The sequence below is a fragment of the Meleagris gallopavo genome, chromosome 19 (assembly GCF_905368555.1).
Source record: "Meleagris gallopavo chromosome 19, MGAL_WU_HG_1.1, whole genome shotgun sequence".
Classification (NCBI taxonomy): Eukaryota; Metazoa; Chordata; class Aves; order Galliformes; family Phasianidae; genus Meleagris; species Meleagris gallopavo.
This window is the reverse complement of record NC_139422.1, coordinates 6393974-6412903: the sequence shown is the minus strand read 5'-3', so window position 1 is coordinate 6412903 and position 18930 is coordinate 6393974. Positions and strand designations below refer to the sequence as shown.

Below are 18930 nucleotides of genomic sequence, written 5' to 3'. Positions count from 1 at the left end.
CAGCCTGTGGCAGGAAAAATATGGCAGGAAACACAGCTGATGACAGGGTTGGAAGAAAAATAAGTTAGATAAAGAAATCCCAGTGGATGGGATTCCCCTCTTGAGACACTGGAGATGTGGCTTGATTTCTTGCTATGCCACAGGCTCCATACAAGTGGACGTGGAATTGTGATGACAGGGCAGGTAGCCACGTGTCAACTGAATGATGATAGTTGTGTGCCTGCTCCTGACCTGTCATAAATGGGAGTTAATGTGTATTAGCTTCGATTGCAGTGAAGAGAGTAGTGTAAGGTGAAGTATTTATCATAACCCTACTTCATTTTCAGTCTAAGCTACTTTGCATTTACTGCAAGGCGGGGATGCAAATCCTGACAGTTACAGTTACTATGGCTCAGCTGGCACATGGTTAGCATGTTAAGTACAGTAAGTTGTATGTCTAGGTCCAAAATAATCTCTGTGCTTCAGTTCCCCGTCTGTAAAATGGGGATAGAAGCACTCTTCTGTCTTACAGAGATGTTGGGAGGACAAATGCATTGAAACCAGGAGGTGGCCTGTTACCACAGTAATGGGGACCATATGGACACCTTAATATAGAGATAGATTTTGCACTAGTCCCACATTACAGGTGCCTCCCCAACGCAGATGTCCAAAGGGCAGCCAGGCACTATGACCACCTCCTGCCTCTGAGGGCATTGCTTTTTTTTTTTTTTTTTAATGCTTTTATTCATATCAGCAAAAATCTGCAGTGAGGTGGTTCTGCTCTCTTCACTGCAAAACCACGTTTTGTGCCTGTGAAATTTTGAAACTTGGCTCACAAAAGAGCTGCACAAATAATGTTACTGTCCTTCCCTTGTCCCTTATGCCATGTTCTCCACCCATCTTTCCGCTCCAGTAAGCAATGGGACCTGCTGTTCCTTTTATTAATTTGCTCTATGTCATATGTATATTAGTATAGACCATGAAATATTTTCTGCAGACAAGAAAATAAAGAAGGGCTGTGTATCTCAGAGGGTCTCATCCAGATTTATTTCTCTCTCCTTCACTGAAGTTCTTTGCGGCTTCCTTTGGGATGTGCCTTTTAAACAAGTTCATCTCTTCCAGGGAGAGAGGAAAGATCATTTGGAGATTGTTTGCTGTTTACTCAGTCACGCTAACTCATCTTGCCAGTTTTCTGGCGGCCCCAGCCAAGAGCTTTCGCCTCTGACAGCTTCTGTGCTCTCTCCTTCCTCCTCTGATTACGCAGCCCAATCTGTCACCCTGCCGACGGGGGTCTCTACCCTGCTGATGGCTTTCCACACTCGGCAGTAATGACTTTTGGCAGGCCGGGAAGGCGCGAGAGCTTCTTCCCCAGCTTGGAGAGCCGTTAGGCCCTCTCTGCCTGTTAGCTAAAGCACTTTGTGAGGTTCTTTGGTAAATAAATGAGTCATTTTAATCCAACTGACAGCCTGGCACCTGAGCAAGCTGCCTTCCATCTGTACTTCTAGGCCTCATGTAGGCAGCCAATTGTCAAGCTCAGGGCCTTCAAGACCTCACCATTGAGTGTCTTTCAAAAGCAACTTTAGCAATTTCCTTTGCCCTAATTAGATTGTGAGCAACGAAGGCCACTGCGAAAGTTTTGTGGCTGTGCTGTTTCTGATATTCTGCAGCATATATTCTGATATTCCGGGAGCTTTGCTCTCTGTATGGGGTTTTTGCCCTTTGTTCCCTTGCATTCAACCCCTCTCTCTCTCCCTCACACCTCTGTCGTGTGCCATGAGGATGGGCTGCTGATGTGCATTGTTAGTAGCAGGAATTTCAGCACTTCTGCAAGTCTTCAGGTAGGCTGGACTTCTAAATTGTGCCATCCTGTGACTTGCAGTTGGGATCAGGGCAGGAACGTGGTGAAGGCTTCAGATTATCATTTGGTTGGGATCAGGGTTTTCTTTAAAATTATGCTGGAGTAGTTTCTTTCTCCCTGCTCCTGTGAGATGGGCGTTCAGTTCTCCCTCTCACTGCTCACTGAGAGGGAACAGCGGTGATGTCATCAATCAGGTGTCATATTCTTCATTTCCCTGTTATTAAGGAATGATGGTGTGAGAAATAGATGGGAGGGATAATGCTGTCTGGGACAATGGGGAAGAAGTGAAAGCGAATTGGAAATCTGTCAGGTTTCTTGAAAGAGCATTGGCAGCAGGTTAGTCCTTCTGTGTAGGAAATAAATGTAGTGCTAGTAAAACAGGATAATTGTTGTTTGAGCTGTATTCTCTTTCCTGATACGATGACCTAAAAGTGTTTTTCTAAAGATGTGAGAAGCAGGAAGCTCAGCAGAGGAAGACAAATCATCTCAAACTTTTTATCCTAATTCTACCCTGCTGCTGCCTACCAGGGTCTTTGTGAAAAAGGAGCTACAGGAGACGCAGGTGGACTGATACTGAGAAATCTTTGAGAGTTTGCAAAACACTCCAATTACCAGTGAATCCCAAGATACTTCTGAAAGAAAGCCAAGTTAAACCCCAAGAGAATAGCTGCTGATACATGTCAGTAACAGCTGAATGGAGTTGGTGGCATTGTGAAAGGAGTAGCGAATGCGGGGCTGACGATAGGAGAGAGCCTCCTCCTGAAATGTCCCTGGCTCTTTATCATGATTTTGGTTAACCTTTCAATTTTTCTTCTTCCTTTGGCAAATGTACTTGGGAACAATGCTGTCTGCAGCAGTGGTTTCCCAGCTGGATGTGTTGAGAAAAGGTTTCATAGAAGAGGAGGGGAATGGTCCTGATGGTTGAGAGGGGGGGTCCCTTTCTCTGCTGTTGTCCCTATGTAGGAGATGCATGCTTGTGACCACAGGGATAGCTTGGTTATCTGCGTGTTTCAGGTAAGCTGCCCTTGTCCCAAGGTCAGACCCTCTGCTCAGCTACAGCCTTTCTTGTACTGCTAGGTGGGAGAAAGAGCACAGAACAGAAGACCAAAGGCTTGTCAGCATGGAAGTATGTAGCAGAACCAGCAAAATCAGACATCAGCACTTGTGTCTGATTGTGCTGTACAGTTCATAGTCTTGTTATCCCAGTAACTGCTGTACACATTCCCTGACTTCTCTTGATTTATTTTCTCCAGCCTCCTTTAAATGGCTTTTTGTACATCTGTTCATCTGACTCTGGGAACAAGTCATTTCTTAATGAGTGTGTTGGAGTGGAAGTACGTATTATTTCAGAGTGGGCGCTGTGGAAACTGTCTCCTCCTTTACTGCAGTTGGAGCCACAAAGCAGCCTGGCTAGTGCTTATGGAAAGATCTTTGCTGCCAAAACATCAGCTTCCTCATCTTTTAACGTGTGTGGGAGTCGCATGAAAACACTTCAGTGGGTGGCTGACACATTTTTAGTACATTAAGCTCCTGCTTACATTCTTAATATATTCTATTTTGCGACTAGCTAAAAGATACACATGTTCCAAAACATTACCTAACAGAGTTAAATCTGCACACCTGCTCTGTTACTGCGCGTGGTGAATGTAAAATCCAAGGAGTATGTGAGGACGTTGCTAATGAACAGAACATCAAGAAGGGAGATTGAAGCATGCTTGTGCTCTCTCTCCATTTTGAACAGTATTTAAACTGTTTCTTCTCTGACAGGATATATTTTTGAGCTGCGGATAACTAAAGGGTCTCACTCAAGCCCTTCTCCAAGTTGATGGGTTTTCTCACCAGCTGGCACATCAAACCATGTGAATGTCAGTCACTTCAGACTGTTTTCTTCAGGGCTCAGTTTTGTTTCTCGAAATTAAAACCAGACTGGTGAAAATCTAAGGCATGGCTGGAGTCCCCTCCCCTTGGGCAGTCCTTCAGCTTCCTGCAGATTCTACTGAATTCTTTGCAGATTCTTCCGAATTCTTTGCTGCCCTTTTTTTTTTTTTAATCACAGCACCAGGTGATCTGCAAGTCTTCTGCTCCTCAGCTTCATATCATCACTTAGGAAATTACAGATTAGTTCTTGGTGGAGATCAGTGCACTTTTGGATGTTCTACTGTAGGCTCAGGATCGCTAATCACTTGTTTTGTGGCCATTTTCCTTTTCTCTTTTCATTAGCAACCTGGTTTTAGTTCTTAGACTTGCAGAAGAAGACATTAGCTCAGGGGCAGTATTGCCTTCCAGGGGTTTAATTCTGCCTCTCTTGTTGTTTGGATGGTGTATGCTTCTAGTGGGTCTGTTTCATCAATGAAACAGGCTGAAGAACCAAAGGTGTCAGTACCATTAAGGTAGTTGACTCCCTGATGTAATGTAAAGGGACTGTAATTCAACACCACCCTCCTGAAAGAATTGTTTTTATATTCTCCAAGCTTTGGCCCATGGTAGTGGAATGCTTTTCCTTGTGTTAACCTGATAACGGTCTCCCTTATATTTAAAGCTCTTCACTAGTTTTGACCTTCAGACCATCTCACCCAAAAACAGGCACGTAAAATTCCTATTTGTGTAGCCAGTTGTTTCCCAGCATAATCACTGTCCCGGCAGAGTTCTTAATTTGCTGAGATCTGTGAAGCATTTTTACTTGGTAATTTCCTTGTTAATTTTAAAGGACGTCGCAGCACGTGGACTAGACCTGCCTCAAGTCATGTGGATCGTGCAGGTAGGTTTGCTGTGTGTGTATGTGTGTGCATGCATTATGTGCAGTCCTGCCTAGATGAACTCCCTTTCCAGTCCAGACCCTCATTCTGCAGTTGGCTTGTCTTTGTGCTGATGCTTCAGGTGTGGGAGACCAATATATTCCTGACTGCATCTGTGCAGTGATCTGAGTGCTTCAGGTTGGGCTTTGCTGGATTGGGACTGGGGCTGAGTTAGCTGTAAGCATTCAGCTTTCAGTAGAACTGCATAGTTCAGATTTCTCCTTTAAAAACAAACAAAAAACCCACGCCAATACTGCATTGCTGTCGACAGAAATATTGTCTTTAAAAAAAAAAAGCCTGAAACTAAGAGAGATGGATTGGACCTTAAAAATAGCAGCCTGTCACTTCAAAGAGGAATCTGGGGGCATGAAGCAGATTTCATTTCTGTAGAAGATCGATAATTAAAAGAAAGTTGAATTGGGGAAAACTGATTTAGAAATTCTCACGTATCAAGTGACATGTGGGTAAAAAGAACAGGACACAAAGCACCGGTGAAACAACCTTTTAATTTCTACCTCATCAGGTAACAAATGTGATTTTAATTTAGTGTTTTTAAAAATGAAAGATTTTGTAGCAGCTAGCGAGAAGGCTGGGGAAGTAAAGTCTTTAATTCCCAGATCTGTATATTAATATAATTTACCAAAGATATAGTTGCCAGTGTTAGAACGCAGTGCAAATTACCTCAAGCCCTGGGAGACTTCTGTGTGTCCAGAAGGCGAAATCTCAGCTGTCCTGAGAGCTGTGTCCAAGAGCAAGGACCTGCAGGGAGCAATTAGATTGCTCACAGCATCTTACTCACACCTCTAGCCAGTAGAAACTTTGCCAGAGGGCACAGGTATAAACACTAGAGTGGGCTTTGGTTGTTGGTTTTTTTCCAGTTAAACTGCTGAGGGCTCATTTCTAAGCAGTATCTCTGTGCATGTTCATTTTTCTAGGAAAGGAGGGGGGAAAGAATGAGGGAAGGCTAAAGGGAGGGAAATATGTCACCCTTTATCAGATCTTGCAAATAGCTGGGCATTTTCTCAGTCAAGTAAATGAGAGGCACTGCTATACTGGGGTTGGGTGGGGGCCTTTAAGCAACATCTCAGTTTGGACTCACAGTCATAGACGGAAAGACAACTGCTACCTGTATCATATGCTGCCCAAAGGACTTAATATCACATCTCTCTTAGGCTTCTTCTATCCAATAACTACCTATGATTTGCTTTAATCACAACAAAAACAGCCAAATTTAGATTGGCCATATTTAATTGCATGGCTTTTCTCCTAAATACAGGCACAGGTGGCATCCCACTCTGTATGGGTACTGCTGGGCTTTGGTTGGTTGGAGGATTTAGTGAGAATTTTTTTTTTTTTTTGAGAAGGAGAAGCAAACAGATTCCTGATGTGCCTGTATAGAAATAAAATGTAAAAGGCAAAGAGAGACACTGAGATGGGGAAAACTGTCCTATTATCTGAAAGTTGGCCAACGTGTCACATTCACATGTCAAAAAACTGCTGTGGCTGAGGGGGTTGAGTGATGGTTACAGCGATGAGTCCGATGGGCTCTTGATAAACAGTCTGATTCCGAGGGAGGTACAGCAGGTGGGTTTTGCTGAGATCCCCTTTGTTTCAGACGAGCAGACCGAGCGTCTCGTTTATAATTAACATGCTGTGTTCTGTTAATTCCTCCCTTCCCTTCTCATGTTCCCTTTTTGAAGTATAACGCTCCAGCTTCACCTGCGGAATACATCCACCGGATCGGGAGGACGGCTCGGATTGGCTGTCACGGGAACAGCCTGCTTGTCCTGGCGCCTTCGGAGGCAGAATATGTCAGCTTGCTGGCTTCTCACAAGATTAAGTGAGTCAGAAACGCGAACAAAAGTTTCAGCTCATCCTTGCTAATTAACCTTCCGTGGCACTTTCAGCGGGACTGTAGCTTCGTGCAGGTTTTAATAAGAATTTATTAATTCTTGTGATCCAGGACCAGCCCCAGACTGGCAAAAGGAGAGGGGGATGCGTATGGAAAATCATCCGGCTGGCAGATTGTGTGTGTGTGTGTGTGTGTGTGTGTGTGTGTATGTGTGTGATGAGGGGCACGGAGGAGATGGGAGTCGGAAATCCTTTGCGTTCGGTTGTTATCTCTATGGCCCTGGGTTCAAGTTGTGGCTATGCGGAGATCACAAGTCAAATGAGCCTGTCAAATGCTAGCTGGCCATCTGCCTGCATAGCACCATGTTGTCAGAGATTGTGCTTTCTCTTCAGGAGAGATCCGGCAGAGAAATAGCTGGGGAGCTGTGGGTCATATCTGGCAGGTAATTGGCCCAGATATGTTGTGTAAGTGCCTTGTGGCAAAAATAGAAGAGGTTTCTGTGAGTGGTGAGTGCCCAGTATGGTCCTGGAAGGCAAAGGGGTTGGGGGCACTCAACAGACCTAAAGTGGGGTGTGTTTCCAGGCTGGCTGAGAATGCTTCTCTCACACCGGCTGTGGCCAGGACTCGGGAACAGGCAGTAAGGAGAGCAAAGCCAGGCTGGTGAGGGAGCTGACTGCTCTTCGGGCTGCTACTCGATGGCTGACACGCTATAATATTTCAGTCCAGGTCTCCTTGCACAGTGGTTCCTTTGTAGGGATAAAAAACCTTCAGTATTGCTAGCAGGGAGCATTACCATGTCCCAAGCCTCCCCAGCAGGCAACTGGTGATGCGACTCCTCTTGCTTCCTGCATTGCTGCCTCTTTGGCATTTCAGAGCAGCAGCTGAATAGAGTCCCTTTAGTGTTGTTCTAGTGTTGTGGAGTGCTGTAAACTCATGCACAGATTAGTTCTCTTTTATTTGTTGTGTTTATGTCGGGTGGAGCTGCTTGGAGCCGAATTTGGTTTTGCATCCTTGAAACAAACAAATGTTGGCAGTAAATACGGGCTTATTCTAGGCTGCGAGCCATTTAGTGGTCTAACAAAGAGCCATCCATCATCCCAGGTAACTATCTATTAAGCAGACACCAGCAAGACATGGAGGGCTAAGCTGACAGGGTTTTTTTTCATGTAACAAACAGCACTGACATTTAAAGGTGAAATCCCACATAATTGTGAATTTTTAACTCCAAGTAGAAAGTTGTATTTTTTCCCATTTGGGAAGGGTTGGAGGAAGGAGAGGAAAACTTTCCTTCTTTTTTTTTTTAATTGTTAATGCTTTTATCCAATTTTGTTGGGTTTTTTTAACAAGTTTAAGAAGCAGTGTCACTCACTCGCACTGCTAATTATATCTGCTGAGAAGACCTGTTGTTGAGCTAGCCACCGTTCCTCAGCAATCTAGAAGACTGTGCTCAGTGTGTAAGGAGAGCTTTATGTGAATATTTTTTCTCTGCTTCTCAAATCAGTACGTCCAAACAACTCCAGGGATTGTCTTCTCTTGTTTGTTTTATGTTCATCATAAAACTTGCTGCCCTGGAGATAAGGGACTGCCGAAAAAAAGAGTGTGATTTTTCTGCCTTTGACCTCTGTCTTCAGATGGGAGAGAATCAGTGTCTAATTGGCATGGGTGGGCGATTCGGCCTGTTTGCAGTCATGTGTCCTCTGCTCTTCCTACGTAGCAGTGCACGGTGTGAGAAGGGACAGCGGCAAGAAGAGAGAGCTGATGAATTACAGAGAAGATGCAGGAAGGCAGCTCGAAGCTAAAGGCAGCGAGTGCCATCAGCACAAATTGCCGTTACTCTTCATAAACAGAGCATTATGGTGATAATCCTGACAATTTAATTCAGCACGAGGCTGAAAGACAGCATGTGTTGGGCTGTCACCGATCCTCTTCAGCACTGATAATTTTTTTTCTTTATCCTGAGTCTTCACAGCTCTTGACCTGGGCTGCACAAGTTACCAGAATTTGTGTCGTTTTTAATTCTTAGCCTTTTGTTTTGTGTTGGGTTTCAGCGTGCGAATTGTGTGAATTGTTTTTAATTTTTTTCTTTCCTTTTATAAATGAAATTCCCGTGAGGTTTATTGAAATGTAAATACTTCATAAAATATGTATTTCTAAGAAGACAAAGCATGAGACAGGTCCCTGCCATCTTCAGCTGGTGTAAATGAGTAGTGCCACACTGATTTACAGGAGGTGAGGATCTGACCCAGAGGTTTTTTTAAACCCCTCCACCCACCCCAGCATGCATGGGAGTAAGTCCAGAAGTGTTGAGAGTCGGAAGTAATGAGAGCAGACGTGGCTTTGTTCCTGGATGAAAATCCACTTCGGAATTAGGGATGACTGCCTTTGAAATTGGAAATCGCTCGCAATTAATTTTCACCAGTACCTGAAGCCTCTCCTTGGCTTCCACTGTGGAAAAACAGCTTTAGCCGTTGCCAAAACGATCTCACTTTGGCTCTGCTGAGATCAGTAATTCCCAATGGGTCTCAAGGAAGCCGTGTGCCTCTGTAACTTTCTTTTCAGTCTTTGTGTGGCTTGAAGTTGTGGCTCCTCTGTCCAGCTGTGTGTACATGCATGCTGATGTTTTGTGTGCATTTCCCCATTTTTCTTTTTCTTTTTAAAGGTTAGCCTCCAAAACATTCTGTCTCAGCATAACTAACACATTTTCCTGTATAGGGAAGAGGCAAGAAGCAGCAGAAAGTCAGTGAGGTTTACTTTTTTTTTTCTTTTTTTGCTTATGTCTCTTTTAGTTCCTTCAACTGCAATCTAGCAGCGCCTGCCTCGACAGCTATCAGATAATTTCTTTATCTCCTAACGGGCAGCCTAACTAATTTATAAAGGAGGGCGCATCACCGTGAAGGCACGAGTCATTTCTCTCCCTTCTCCACGTTGTGCTCCCCCTCCCCTGCTCCCCTCACATACTGCTCCCCGCTGAGAACCAAGTTCACATTTCTGTTAGGCTGCGAGCTGGCAGCGCGCCGTGAGAGGGGAGGATCGGCGAGGGGGTGACATATCAGACAAATCAATGTCAAAGGTTTGACGTTTTCATTCATAGCTGTGTCAAAGAAACCTTGGGGGGATGGGGAGGTTTTCACTTTTCACTTGCTTAAGCGGTTGCCGTTTATGTTTTAATTTACTGTTACACTTTTCAAAAACAAACAGAAGCCCTCAGTTGTCATTTTATGCTCCATTTCCCTTTCTCTCCATCTCTCCCCTACCCCTCTCTGCATCCTCTGTGGAGGTATTTGTGTACTGAGAGTCCCAGCTGCACAGAGATGGGGCTCCTCTCCCATGCAGGATATCTTACGGACTCTGAGTACCTCTGAGGCTGGGTGACTCTTTCTGCAGACCATCTCTTTTCCTTTAGTTACGTTGTGATGATGAGCCAGTGGAGGTTGGAAGTGCAGATTGCAGGAAAAAAGGTATTTGTTGCTTTAAGTGGAAAGGACACAGCATCCTTTGTAATACAGAACATAGCAAGGAATTATTCATTCCTCCTTACCAGGAGTTTTGAGATCTCTGAGTGAAGAGAAAAGGAAGATCCTTGTTGGTACAATTTGTTTCTGTACTTCGTAGAAAATCATCAGTGCTTCCTTTCAGAAGCTGCCTGCATCTGTCTGACCATGTGAGATCTGGGAATCTAAGGAGTGCTGGGCCCCCAAGATTTATCTCTTCCTTACTCTCTAGTAAACCCCAATGAACTCCTTGGCTTCCGTGCAGTATTTCTGATTTACTCTGGTATAAAAAAGGGAAAGAATCTGTTTCTCTAGAGCTGACCTTTGCTCACCGCTGAAATGCAGCGACTCGAAAATTTGGACCCACAAACTTCAACTTTTATTATCTGAGTAATTCCCTTGGAAATGGGACCCAGTTTGGATGCAGCCATAATATTAATTGCCTGAAGCTGCACAGCTGTTCTTGTGTTGTGTCACCTGGTGTGTGTGTGCCCCACAAGACAGTGTTAAAGAGGACGAAGGATATCTAATCTCCTTTACATGCTTCTCTGGATGGGACCACTTGCATGCTTTAAAATGAAGCTGGCTCTGAAGAACTCATTGGTATCTAGGCCATAGCAGTGGGCCAGCAGTGTCTTGCAAGCAAGCAGGACTAGAGAATAAATCATCTGGTTGAAGCAACAGGGAGAATGTGAGTTGACAGAATGGAAATAAATGCCCAGTGTGAAACATGACTAGGGATAGCTAACTGAGTTGCCTTTATTTAAAAAAATGTTAAAAAAAAAAAAAAAAAGGAAGTATTTTAAGTCCTTAATGTTCAGGGCTTTGGTTTTACACTTGTGCTGGGGGAGAAAGAGGGTGAGTCCCCAGAACGGGAAAGAAAATCAAACTGTGTCTTTGGTATCAGAACTGGCTTTTGAAGCTCTAAATGAATGTGAGAGTAGGTCCGTAGGAGGAGTATCTCTGGGTTCTGAGTCCAGCAATGGAGCAGGAGGTTGGAATGACATAAGGTCTTGTGGGAGTGGGGTATGATGCGACTGTGTGGAAGGAAACAGAGTTGGCTTCGTAGGAGAAATTCCTTTTGATCCTGTTGTTTCCCCATAAACACTTTGTTTCTTTGGATGAGGGTTGAGTATCACCTCCCATCTTGCCATCCATTATCAGCCTTTAGTTTTTTATGCAGAATAAATTGCAGGTTTTTTTTGTCTTTGCTGCTTCAGTGTCTCAGAGATGAAGATGGAGAAGGTCTTATCCAGCCTGATGAAAGATGATCGCTTCAGGCTGCACAGACCAGGAAGCAAGGTGAGTTATTCTCCTGATTTGGAATTGCTGCCATTTTCATTTACCAGTTAAACATCATAAACATTCCTCCCTTAGTTTCCATCTTTGCAGTGTGGTGGTTGGTATATCCATCATGTCAGGCAATGCAAATAATCATAGAATTGCCTTATGTCACGATTGTCCAATCTTTAACCTGCTGTCCAAAAACCAGTTCTTTTTAACTCTTCAGCAAATATTTTGTAGCAGACAGTAAAGCTTTCTGGCTGCAAAAGTATTATTTTTTTTTCCCACAGTGCTTCTCTTCTGCTTGGCTTTTCTGCACTAAAACTGTTGGAGATGGCAAATAACATAAAATCGTTCTGAAGAAATGAGCAAAATGTATTTGGTGATGTGCTGTGTAGGCTTTTTAATTATTATCTGTATTTACTTGGAGCTTGAAACAAAGCTTGCTGGGCTGACAGACATCTTTTCATTGATTTCTGCAAACTTTGGGTCTGCCATCAGTTTGCTAATTTACAGCATTCAGTCACTTGCAATTGATGGCTGAGGTCTTTCTGCATTCTGTGGAATTAAATCCTTGAGGAACTTTCATTTTGAATGGAAGTCGAGAATGCTTCAAGCATTTTGCAGAATGCTTTTTTCTTTCCTCTTGTTGCAGTTTTGCCTGCTTGTTCTTTCTGCTTTAACATACGTGAGCCTGCAGCCTGTCCAGTGCCTTCTCATTTCCTGCAGATGGCTGTTAAGAACTGTGGTGGTTTTGGTAGATATGCTTTTGAAAGATGCTGTTTTCCTTTATGCCCTGTATTTCACAGAAAGCTCCATCTGTGGCTGCTGTGAGATACAGCTTTATTTCAAGCTCTTACCTTTTCACTGAAATCACCATACATCCTGTATTTTAGATCTTTGGAACATGCTTATGGTATGGTCTGTTAGCTGGTTCAGCAAATACATAGAAGTGTAGATGTGCTTTGTTACTGCAGAAATTATTTAAAATAGCTTTTTGTGTCCTTTTGTGGCTAGTAAGCCTGGTTGCTAGCAGGACTGATAGAATTTGTATTTCTACCATGCTTTCAAACTGCAACATGATCTGCACATTTAGATGTAAAATATTCTGACTTCAGTACTCATCTTTTGCCTTTCTTACTCTTCTCAAAACAAAAACAAAGGAATACACAAACAACAACAACAAAATGTATTTGGAAAACAGTTGTTACTCATTTTTTTTGCTGGGTGCTGCTTCCTAGCCATGCCCTGTCATGCCAGGTACTGTGCATAAACAGGAGCTGGTTCCTTTCACCTGCAGTCAAAAGTAGGATTGAACTTCTCTTTTCCCTCTGCCTTCAAAGTGAATGGTATTTTGCTGTTGACTGCACTGGAGCTGTGATAGATCCACTCTGGCTGAAGGATGGTCTGAATCTGCTGTGAGGACTTAAAAATACAGAATTATCAATTTTGATATGACTCAAAATCTTACAGAATTGAAAGTGGGAAATAGTTGATGGAAAAGAAATCTCTGCAGTTTAATGGGGATGAGGTTGCAGTAGGCTTGTCAATATCACATAGGCTTCTTGAGGAATTACTTGAAAAATCTACTAAATGCAATCAAGGATGTTTGAGTTCTATTTTATTACCATCAGAGGCTCCATAAGAGGTCTAACGCTTTCTCAGCTGTTGCAGGGACACGTTACCAAGTTTTAAGGAGGGTTAATCTCTGCTAAATTCCCTAAGTTTGCCGTAAAGGCAGCAGAGTAAGCTGGGAATGCAATGGACACTGCATAGGACAGAGAGTGATGGAGGACTTGTTACGAGGAGCTGAACCTGATCTATTTGTGATGTTCCCATTCGAGAGAGAGTTAGCTTTGCTTATCAGCTCTCCATGCATTGAGTCATGTATATATTATAGTTGTGCACACAGGAATCTCATTATGATGCTCTTCGGTTCTCATTGCCTCAACTGAAGTCCATTACAAGAACCCCGTTGGAACATGCATTTTTTGGGCTTCTGTGTGCAGCCAGGGAGCAAGCTGAAGTGCCTGTAAAATGTATATTTTATATTTAGGTGTATAAAATATATATGTGGCTATGTCTGGGTGTGTGAATGTTCACCTGCCTACAAAGAGAATAAATTTGATCTTTCAACTTTTATCGAGGGGGGCAGGGGGACTTGGTGAGTTCTGGAGGAGGTGTGTGGAGGTTAGTAAAAAGTTGTTATTAAAACAAAATCCTTCATTTTGTTTTGAAGTATAATGGAAGCAGGAGATGTTATAACCAGGGTTTTGGGCTGGTTTTTTTTTTTTTTTTCCTTCCTGCTTTAAGAAAGAATTTCTCCACCTGAGTCTGGTTTTTATTGAGTTTCTGTCCTTTCCACCATTAACAAACCCTCCTAATGAAGTAAGAAGCTTTCAGTTCTTTCCCTCACCTCTCAAACCTGAAAGCTGCAGTCTTTATAATCACGAGTTTCTTCTGAAAGAGATAAGTGTGCCTCTTCCAAGCGTAGCTGTAGGGAAGTCCCCCAGTGTCCTGAGCTGGTTAAGTCACGTTATGGCCAGGCCTTTTTCTTCTTAGAGTTGATAGATGCTGTTATTGATCACAGGTTATGCTAGTGGTTAGGGATCTGCCAGAATAGGTTCATTCCAAGCAAGTACAGGCTAGAAAATGTTCTTCTATCCCACTAGTTCTCCATAATGACAATCATGCTCATTACTTAATGGATGTAACGAGTTCATGTATGTGGAGAGTAGATCAAGCAAACCTCTGGGGTTGGCTTTTATCCTTTGGGCCTTGGAAAAGCTGTAAGGGTCTCAAATTAATTGTCCTGCTCACCTGAACCTGGGCACAAGCAGGATTAAAGCTTGTAAAGCACAGGGGTTGGCTTCCAGTACACTTCCAGTAGCACGGCTCTGTTTGATCTGCCCAGACACTCACATGGTGCACTGGTTTTATTTTCAGTTCGGCTCTGAGACAGTTTTAAATTTAGATTTTTTTTTTTTTTTTTAAGATGATCCTTTCTGGAAGGCAGGAATCAAACAGATATTTTTTTTTTTTCATGCCCATTAGGGGGCAATTTTAAAATGAGATCTGTCTCAAGGGGCTGGAGGGGATAAAAGACAAGGTGGAGACGGGAGGAGGGGAGAAGCTGTTTTCTGAGTACATTATGTTTCCTGCCATTTGCTTTTTTCATTTATTTCTCTTGGACTGACCTCACACTTTGGAAATTATGCACCTAGTTCTTTATCCCTCATTTTTGTCTTACTTTTTTTTTCCCCCAGCACCAGGAAGAAGAGATGCCTCATTTTGAAACCTAAAGGGGGGAATAAGAAAAGTCCTTTGTAATATATTGCCATATTATCACTAAATCCCCTGACAGTTGTGACACAGAAGCAAGTCACCTGTCACTTAAGCTTGAGGTCTCTTTAATTTTCTCCTGGAATTCGCACCAGGCTGTCTTTAATTTGAGGCCTTTATTGGAATTCTGAAACCTTTCTGCCTCCCCGGTGCTCAGATCTATTCTGAGTGCTGTTACAGAATGTATACAATAACCAACAGAGGGATTCAGAAGGGGCTGAAGCACTGTTTATTTAACACTCTGGAGGGATTTTCGTGCTTATTCGGTCCAGGCTACCCGGCTTTCAATATCGCTTTGACAACCGTTATGCCCTTCTCATTAATTTTAAACAGTTAAAACACAGGAAAAAGAGAAAAAGTTTTCATTATTAAAGTGCTTTACTTTTTAATAACAGAGGATTCTGTCCGCCAGGGGAAAGGGCAAACCTCACTAATTTCACATTCATATTAAAAAACGCTGGGAAGGTGACACTTTGTGCTGCCAGGAGGCTTAACAAAAGAAAAGTGATGGGGGCTAGGAAGAGCGGGCGGGTGGGAGAAAGTTTTATGTTTCACGTCAATGGAAACTTGTTAGTCACAATGACGAGTGTCCACTTGGAGAAGGCAGCACCACTCGTAGTTTATTAAACCCTTACAGAGGCCCCTCGACTGGAAACTGTCTCAGCTGATTAATAGGAGTGTGTTAAGTCAAACCAGAAGATGACGACGAAGCAGTCTGTATCGGCCATCTCTGCAGTGCACTGGGAGATGGAGAGCAGAGACTGGCAAACTGGGAGGCTCTTGCAAGGCCTTAAAACGCCAGCGTTGACTTTGCTGGAGGTACAGGTAGTTCAGGCAGTGGGAGAGCAGGAATTCTGTTCCCCATGTGTGTTTGTTTCACTGGAGGATGATGCAGTGGCTGGGAGCAGTGGGATCTCAAGTTCCAAGGAAGGCACTGCGCAGGGACTTTGAACTGCACTTGGGGTCTTTCTGTGGGTGGGTTTTCTGTTAGGATGCAGAGCAGCAGATCTGGGTCAGCAGAGCTTTTTGCATTGGGTGTCAGCAGCATTGCCTGGCTTCCCCAGTCCCCAGCGTTCCCAGTCAGCATGATGTGGCACCCCTGGACTGGCAGCAGGGCAGAGGGAAGTGAGGGTTTAAGCAGTATTAGATATGCTGGGGAGGAAGATGAGGAGTTGACCAGCATCAAATTACTGCCTTGGCTCAAGTGCTCCAGCTTGGATGCTGGTTCCTATATGAGTAGCTTTTGAGAGTTGTGGTCCTTTCTTGAGGGAGGTTCGTATCCATGGATGCTTGGCTTTGCACTTTGCTGTCAACTTGCCATCGAAAATGTTTTCTCCTTGTCCACATTTCCTCTATCTGCCTTGGTAGTTCAGAAACAGAGCCAACCTCTTTCCTCCTCCTAGTAATGGCTTGTTCCCTGCAGTGTTTGCTCTCCATTTCCTGAACCAAATCCTACAGTCCAATGATGGGAAAGCTTGAGCACATTCAAAATTGCCTTTTTGGTATAAGGAAGTTTCTTCTGTCACGCATTTGGTGCAAGGGACTTATCTTACCCTAGAGGAACCATGCGATAGCAATTAGTTACATATGGCTTGTTGACAGTGGGGAAACTTCATGTAGACATCAATAATGAGAAGTTCATTTTAGTTAGCTTTGTTCTCAGGTGCTGAATTCGGTCCATTCTCTCAGGCATGGACATGAATGTAGATCTCTTGCCCTGTGCATGCTAAGAAGGGGCCAGGTGCTGTGAGGAACTGCTCAGGGGAGCTTGAAACATCAATCTGAAAGTCCTAAGAAAAAAAAAAAAGTCAAGTCTGGCAAAGCTGGTATGGAGCCTGTGGAGAGTTACTCCAGATAACTGGGGAAATGAGCAGTGGTATCTGGCCTGTTGAATCAGAGGAGAAAAAAAAGAAAAAGGGAAAAAAAAAAAAAAAAGAGGGAAAAAAGATACATGAAAGATGTTAGAAAACACAAAATTAAAACTGATTTGCTCTCCTCACCACGGAGTGCTTACTGGCTGCTTTGACTTTAACGTCTTTATCTATAATTTTTTTTTTTCCTCTAGCAATATTGAGAGGATTACCTTTGTTGGCCCCTGGGTGGTTACTGTGTGATTTTACTGTTATTAAATCTATTGTAAACTGCTTCATTATTCTTGACTCAAATTCTCTCTTTCCTCTAATCCTCCCTTGTAGAAATCCTCTGTTGTGGACCCTCAGGAAGTCCGGGAGCGGGCCACGGTCCTGCAGACAAAATTTGAGAATTATGTTCACTCCAGTGAGGGGACCATCCGGTGGGCAAAAAAAGGTCGGTGCATTTCTTCTCCATTATAGGAGTAGGGCTCATAAGCTGTTATAGTTTGCTTCAGGGAAAAGGATTGGAAGAAACCTTTTTGGGTCCGTTGGGCCCTGCAGGGGGTTGGGACGGACCCAGAAGGCTTTGTGATGATATTATATGTTAATTTCTCACATTCCCATATTAAGTGCAAATGAGGTTTAATCTTGGCTTTCAGCAGGATTCACATCTGAGGGCTCTGACCCAGTCACGTGAGTGAACAGAGAGTGTGTTGCTCTGGGAAGGTCAGCCTGTGCAATACCTGCTTGGTGCTTTCAGTTTTGCACCAGGGGTGTTTGAAAGCTGTATGGCAGGATGTCTTAGGAGCAGCTCTCAGGCTGGTTGTTGCTGTGTGGGATGGGAGAAAGATGGGAGATCACAACTGCATGCAAAAGCAAGCAGGAAGTAGAAGAAAACAGGGTGGATTTAATAATAATTGTACCTAGGAATAAATCTGGAGACTCTGTATCCATCTTTGCGTGGCCAGATATGCAGCTGCTGTGACTGTGCAGCCCCAGAAGCTTTTTCCTTCTGCTTCTCCAAAAAAAAACAAGTGAGGTAGATTTGGGGAAGAAGATGGGAAACTTGACAGGGATGTGGTAGAAACTCTTCTGCATATACAATAAAAGTCACGTACTATGTGGTCCAGAAACAAGTGGGGAAGTTGGCCTTTGAGCTGTACAATGTCATCGTGTAACTGAGTATGAGGAGGCTGTTCTCAAGATAGAATTTACGTTCAGCATTACAATTGTATGAAATCAAGAGATGTGATTGGACCTGTTAAAGAGGTCAAAGGGGCTTTTTTTCCCTGAATGTTAGTAAAACATTTTTGATTGCACTCAGAAAACCTCTATAGGCTGTTTATCCAGCATATGTCACTGCAGGTAAGCACACACACACACTCCATATGCACTTGTTGCTGACCTCAACACTAAACTTTTTTAGTGACAAACTAGAAGTGCAGAATGTATGTCAGGAAATGCTGAAGTGTTGTGCATCCCATTTCTCTTGTGCAGGAGTACTCCACCTCTTTTCCTATTCCACTATCTACATATGCAAATTTTCCACTGCTGAGTGGCTTCCATAAACCCCCTCTTCCTCCTCTCTGCGCCAGGCATCATGAATAATTAACATGGCAGCTGGCTTTTCTTTCATGGCAGACAATCAATTGGAAACTGTGCCAGAGATGCATTTGTTTCTCTCTTTTTCTCTTTTTCCCCATTTTCTGACCCAGTCAATGTTAATAAGCAGTGTTTTGATTGTAGCTTGCCTTCAGAAGGCGAGTGGCTCCCTGCCCACTCGTCCCTTCTGCCCTTCAGATCCATATTTTTCTAACTCAGGTAGTTTAGGGAAAGTGCTGCCCTTCAAACTTGATTGACTGACCAGCAGTGCGATAGCATGGGAGGAGAGCTGTGGCTGAGCCCTGCTTTCTGAAGGACAAACTTCATGGAGTGTGGAGCCCTTTTTGGAAAGCTGAGGTCTTACATGGTGAGAGGTGGTGCTGCTCTGAAGCTGCAGTGACAGGCAGAGCTCAGTCTTCAGAACCTTCATGCTGCTGTGGTTACAGGAAGGTAGGGAAGCAAACCACTGTTTGTTGTTAGTAGTTGAGCAGCTGCTCTGACCCTCTCTGTCCTCAGCACTGTTATATGCAGAGGGACAGCAGGGTTACAGGAACCCACTGCTGTGGCACAAAGCCTGTGTTGGTGGTGGTTTCGGTGCATTCTTCCTATTCCCACACGCTCTGAACACTGGCAAAATGTCCCCACCAGCTTGTCCAGCCATTATCCAAAACCTATCTAACCTCCATCGTGTGTAGTTCTTTGGTTTTTCCCTTTGTCTTTCCACAACAGCAATTCTATTAGAAAAGAGAGGGGAAATGGGAAAAGGACCAGCCTAAATCCATTCTCTTACATCAGTGCAAATCTGAAATCTCCCCAGACCAGCATGCATCTCCTACGGCTACTGTTGGGTCTTCATTTAAATCTCATGGGTGCT

General features: G+C 43.7%; 1 protein-coding gene across 3 annotated transcripts in view; it reads left to right on the top strand.

Annotated features, from left to right (window-relative positions):
- DDX31 (DEAD-box helicase 31) overlaps positions 1-18930 on the top strand; it is a 42616-nt gene that overhangs the window by 13578 nt on the left and 10108 nt on the right. For 2 of the 3 annotated variants that reach the window (XM_085239521.1, XM_085239520.1), the window contains exons 15-18: positions 4545-4595; positions 6333-6472; positions 11196-11277; positions 16797-16908. In XM_085239521.1, coding sequence (XP_085095647.1) covers positions 4545-4595; positions 6333-6472; positions 11196-11277; positions 16797-16908 — 385 coding nt within the window. The remainder of the gene's footprint in view (positions 1-4544; positions 4596-6332; positions 6473-11195; positions 11278-16796; positions 16909-18930) is intronic. The other variant, XM_085239522.1, reaches the window with a different exon arrangement.